General features: G+C 50.8%; 1 protein-coding gene across 1 annotated transcript in view; it reads left to right on the top strand.

Moving 5' to 3' along the window:
* The window catches only part of TBC1D9B (TBC1 domain family member 9B), a 47972-nt gene that overhangs the window by 39577 nt on the left and 2879 nt on the right, over positions 1-5516 (top strand). The window contains exons 18-20 of the mRNA XM_012810985.1: positions 1667-1738; positions 3480-3542; positions 4071-4177. Of these exons, the coding sequence (XP_012666439.1) occupies positions 1667-1738; positions 3480-3542; positions 4071-4177 (242 nt within the window). The remainder of the gene's footprint in view (positions 1-1666; positions 1739-3479; positions 3543-4070; positions 4178-5516) is intronic.

The following is a 5516-nucleotide window of genomic DNA, read 5'->3' as shown; positions in this document are numbered from 1 at the left end:
GCTGGGGCTCTGAGGCTGGGGTCTAGCCTGGACACAGCCTAAGAGCCGGGCCATGGAAGGGATGAGAAAGAGAATCCCCCGGGTACCCAGGCATCTCTAAAAACAGAACTCCACCCATCGAATGGGCAGCTTAACCCAAAAACCATGATGGGGGTTCATGAACATGATTCAAGTTTGAAACCAAGACTGTGTGTGTTAAGTTTCTCAAGAGGATCAGCCTGAAGAGCCCTGTTCCATGGTGAGGAGGGCCTACACCTCTCTGGCCCTACGCCTATGGGAGCCTAATGGGGCACATGCGCAGGATTGGGTAAGAAGGGGAAGGGCGGGAGAAAGCCAGGCCAGAGCCCACAGGGATGAGGGGCTCCTACTGAAGTGAGAGAGCTCACCTGGCTTTGCAAGGGAGCCTGCAGGGAGAGTTATCTGAGGGCTCATTCGCATTTCAGGAAGCTGGGAGTTGGGCAGATGAAAACTATAGCTCAGGGCACTCTATTCTGGCAGTTGCCCGCATAATTGCCCTCAGAGTGATAATTGAGAATACCAGGCTGAGCTTTACCCTCAGAGGTTTTGACTTAATCTGTGCTGGTCCCAGACCTGTCGTTTGTAAAGCTCCCAGGCATCCCTCTGATCCTCCAGAGCAGAGAACATCTGTGCTTGGCTTCCCTTTTAAATACCTCTGGGGGTTCAGTGCCCGTAGCACAGTGCTTAGGGCGCCAGCCACAGGTCCTGGGGCTGGTGGGTTCGAACCCAGCCAGGGCCTGCTAAACAACAATGACAACAACAACAAAAAAATAGCCAGGCATTGTGGTGGGTGCCTGTGGTCCCAGCTACTTGGGAGGCTGAGGCAAGAGAATCGCTAAGCCCCAGAATTTGAAGTTGCTGTGAGCTGTGATGTCACAGCACTCTACCATGGGCGACATACTAAGACTCTTGTCTCAAAAAAAACCACTTCTGGGGAAGGCTGGGACTGCTACTAGAGAGGCCTTGGCTGAACAGACCCTGCCAGGCCTAGTTGCCAGAGGGAGGGCTGCCCCAATACTCCTGGGCCACCTTGGCCTGCCCTACCCTGTCAGGCACAGGGTGCTTGTGCTCTTGTGGACTTTGGCCCACACCTTGCTCTGTGCACCCCTCTCACTGTGGCCTGCTCTATATATAGCAGTCAGGTGAGCTCCCATACAGAACTATACTATGGGTCTGCAACCCCAGGCACTGCTTAGTCATCATCAGCAAAGGCTGTGCAGAAAATCAGATAGGCCAGTGAGTGCCCATGAAGAATCCCCAAGATGTCAGAAGTGACAACAGCAAGTTGCTTGTACATGGTTGGTCTCTCCCCACCTGCCTGTAAGAACTCAAAACTCCCTAGAAGGATCCACCTGGTAGAAGGTCATTGGGGTGGAAGGGTGGCTGCCATTCCCTGGGCTCATGATTGTACTTATTTTCATATAGGATATGTTTTTTGTTTTCAAAAATGTAAAACTCAAGAGACAGTAACAACCAGAACGAATCATCTTCGTCAAAACTGCTGCCAAGGGCTATAGTGCTGAGGTGCTGGGACTGGTTGGGCACCTGGTGGAGAGAGTGAGCTCTATGCCCTGGGCTAGGGAGCTCTGCTTGGAGTGAGTCCCACCATTTCCTCCTCCTCTCCCTTCTTCCTTCTCTCTGAACACAGCTCTGAGCCCTGAGGAGGCTGAGTCAGCCCTGGAGGCAGCCCACTATTTCACAGAGGACAGCTCCTTGGAAGGTGAGCAGGCTGGGACATCTGAAGGCCTGGCTGTGACCCTTTAGCCACCACAGCTTCCCAAGGGGCTGGGCGATGGCCAGCAGCCCTACCTGGGCTCCAAATATACTACATTGGGGTGTTCTTTAAAGGGGGTTGGTACCATGTGGGCTGGGCCCTGCCACACTAGAGACTGATCTGTCCCCATGAATGTTCTCACTCCTGTTTCTTTTGTGTATCTGCCTCCTTGGACCTTGCTCCTCCTCCCTCTGCCCTCTGCTCCTCCTCTGCTGTCCCTTCCAGCATCTCCTCTGGCCTCAGATCCGGATCTTTTCCTGCCCTGGGAGGCTCAAGGTCAGTCCCTGGAAGGCAGGGCCTACCTTTGCCTCTGGGCTCTGTATTCCTAACACACTCCTGCATGATCAGGAAGTCTGGATGCTCTTTGTCCAGGAACCCCACCATGTCCTGAGAAGGATCCAGAACCCAGCAGCACCCCTTCTGCATGGATGAAGGAAGGCACAGCCTTCTACATTTGCTGAGGGTGTCTAGCAAATGCAATCACACTGGACCTTGAGCAGACAGGCCATCACCTCTGCAGACATACACAGAAAGTGTCCTATCATTACTTTCATAAGAAAGATATATAAATGCTGTCCTTGCAGCCCTGTGAAACAGACAGGACAGGGGTGAGGGCTGGAGGGAATCTTTCCTGAGAAAACATGTTTCACATCATTTTCTTATTCAGGAAAAAGATGTCTGTCAAGCGCCTGTTAGAACTCATCCCTGTGCTATATTTAAAGTTTGTTGGGGCATCCAATCCAGGGTGAATAGGCATTCTGAGCCCTGAGATTTGGTGGTTGACCATAACTTCACCCTGTATCTTCACGTGGTGGATAATACACACCAAGGAACAGGCACAGAAGGGAAAATGAATAGCATCATGTATCAAGATGCCCATGGTGGTCCTGTTGACAGGAATTAGCACGTGAATCTTGAGGACCTTGTTTTCAAGTATAGAAACTACGGAAGTGGTGTACCTGTGTTATACTCGGCACCTGAGCAGATTCAGGATGCATCAGGCTTATTCTGCACACTCTGGGGAGGCTGATGGTACAGAGCCCTGTCCTCAGACCCCACTCAGCCCCTACGCAGGTCTCCATTCTGGTGTGAGACATCTGAATCCAAAAAGGTAGGCCCTTCACAGCTATCCACATAGATAGTGAGGGCAGCTCAGAGCTGGGCTGCTGGTGTCCGCACCTGAGGTCCCCAAACTGGCTGGTCTGCCCCCAGGTGCATGGGCACACTAGCAGTGTGGTGCATGCCAGCTCCAGCACACATGCGCTTCTGGGAAGCACAGTGCAGGGCATAGGATCTGTGTCCATAAAACCCTTCATCAACTGGCATGGCAGGCACAGATGGGATTGGAAATTAGGACTACCCTGAGTTTGACCTTTTTTAGCAAAAACTGTAGAATTTATTCACAAATTTGTTCATAACTTACACCATTATTTTCTCAAAAACAGCATGGTGAGACTTAAGTTCCTTTGATAAAGACAAAGTGGAGGTTCAGTGGCCTTTTATTTTAATGTCCCCAAGTGAACAAATGACTAGGCCCTCCCTTGCTGGAGGGCAGAGCTGGCCAGGCAGGAGGCCAGCAAGGGGGCTGGTTCTGCAAAAAATAGACTGGCCCTCTCAAGGACCCCATGGTTTGCAGTCATAACAGAAGAAGAATGTTCTTGTTCCTTTTATTTTTCTGGTTGTCTAGAAGCACTACAACCAGAAGAGCGAGAAGGGAGCAGAAATGAAGATGTCCGAGAAAAAAGAGGAGGTATGAACCATTCTCTGCTGGTGGTGTGAGTGATCCCAGAATCAGTGGGGTTTGGGTACCCCGTACTTGCTGTCTGTTTCCGGTCACTGCCAAGGAGACCCCCTACCCAGGGAGGTGGCAAATATGTGTGCTGACAAAGGAGTTAACTCTTAAGGTGAATGGCCAGCCCACCAGCTGCCATGGAAGGCTTCACCCTCCACTAGCCCCAGGCTTATCCCCTGCTATGTGTCCAGCCAGCACACTCCCTCACATGCCAGCCTCCACATAGTTCTATCACTATTTGGGGGAAGACAGATTTGGGGCCATCATCATTAACTACAGTCCTACTACTTTGGCTGATCAGAGGATCCCTGTGGGTGTTCTGGAATATTTCCTCATCACTGCCTCCCCAACTGCCAGGGCATTTTGTAATAGGACCCAGGTAACTCCATACCAGAAAACATCCAACCCAACTGTTCCCTGCTGCCAGCTCCCAGCCCTCTTTCCTTTGACAGATGAACATTAATCTCTTCTTCTCCTAACTCATAGAGGAGAAGGCAACCAGCCCTCCAGACTATCGTCACTATCTTCGAATGTGGGCCAAGGAGAAGGAGGTTCAGAAGGAGACGATCAAGGATCTTCCCAAGATGAACCAGGTAGGCTCAGTTGGATCCTGCAGCAGACATTTCTAGAGAATTCTGGCCAAAACTTGACAGTGCAGCATCTAACCCACACTCCAGCCGTCTCCTGGGGGGTGGGAATTCCCCTCCCTGTCTCTAGAGCCCATTAATCTTGGGTAGCATTCAGTGATGATTCCAGAAGGACATGAAGTCAGTGGCTCCAGGACTTGAACAGGTGGTATTTCCATGGTGACAGCTCACTCAGGTTGAGTCAAGGTCCATGAACCAGAGAAGCGCTGGAGAAGGTTAGCCTCCAGTGGCCAGAGACTCAGACACCATCTCTGACAAGAAAGTGTTCATGGGCTCCTGCCTCTGTCAGGCTGTGCCCAGTGTAGCATTCCCAGGCCTGAGCATCCCCTCCATGGCCCACTCTTCACTCTGGTCTCTCCTGTCAGGAACTTGGCATCTTGCCAAGGGTCTCAGCCAGGAAATGGCAGCCCCAGGATTTAGGCTGCCGACATCCAACCAAGGCAATTTTGCGCTACAGCCTGACCATGGCCCTCAGGCCAGATCCACCCTAGGTGTGCCCACAATGGGATCCTGCCTGCTACCTGCAACTTGAAGAACGGGCACCTGAAATCAGGGCTTCATCCTGTTCTCAGGCACAGAGTTCTGAGTGTGTGGCCTCTAGAACCTATCCTCCCTAACCTGCCCCCTTAGCTGACCCAGGCTGTACTCACCTTGCTATCACCCTCCAAAGAGCTTCCAGAAAGGGCAGAGTTGAAGTTGCTTCTAATTAAAAATATAAAAGCCAGCTAGGTGTGGTGGCTCATGCCTATATTCCTAGCACTCTGGGAGGCTGAAGCAGGTAGATTGCTTGAGCTCAAGAGTTCAAGACCAGCCTGAGCAACAGCAAGACTATGTCTCTACTAAAAATAGAAAAATTATTTCCTTCAAATTTATGTGAATAAAAAAAAAGCCAGGAGTTGTGTTAGATGCCTATACTCTCAGCTACTTCAGAGACTGAAGCAGGAGGATCACTTGAGCCCAAGAGTTTGAGGTTGCTGTAAGCTACAATGATCCCACTGCATTCTACCTAGGGTGACAGAGTGATACTCTGTCTCAAAAAAAAAGTGTGTATGTATGTGTGTATATATGTATATATATATATACACACACACACACACACACAAAGCCAAAAGTTATTCCAAGACACGATGAAGAAGTCCTTATAGTAACAGTTTAGAAAGTCATGGCCCTGTGCCTGTGGCTCAAGTGGCTAAGGCGCCAGCCACCACATACACCTAAGGTGGCCGGTTCAAATCCAGCCTGGGCCCACCAAAACAACAGTGACGGCTGCAACCAAAAAATAGCC

The sequence above is a fragment of the Otolemur garnettii genome, unplaced genomic scaffold, assembly GCF_000181295.1.
Source record: "Otolemur garnettii isolate 467f Iridium unplaced genomic scaffold, OtoGar3 scaffold00146, whole genome shotgun sequence".
Classification (NCBI taxonomy): domain Eukaryota; kingdom Metazoa; phylum Chordata; class Mammalia; order Primates; family Galagidae; genus Otolemur; species Otolemur garnettii.
This window is presented reverse-complemented; position numbering and strand designations above follow the sequence as displayed.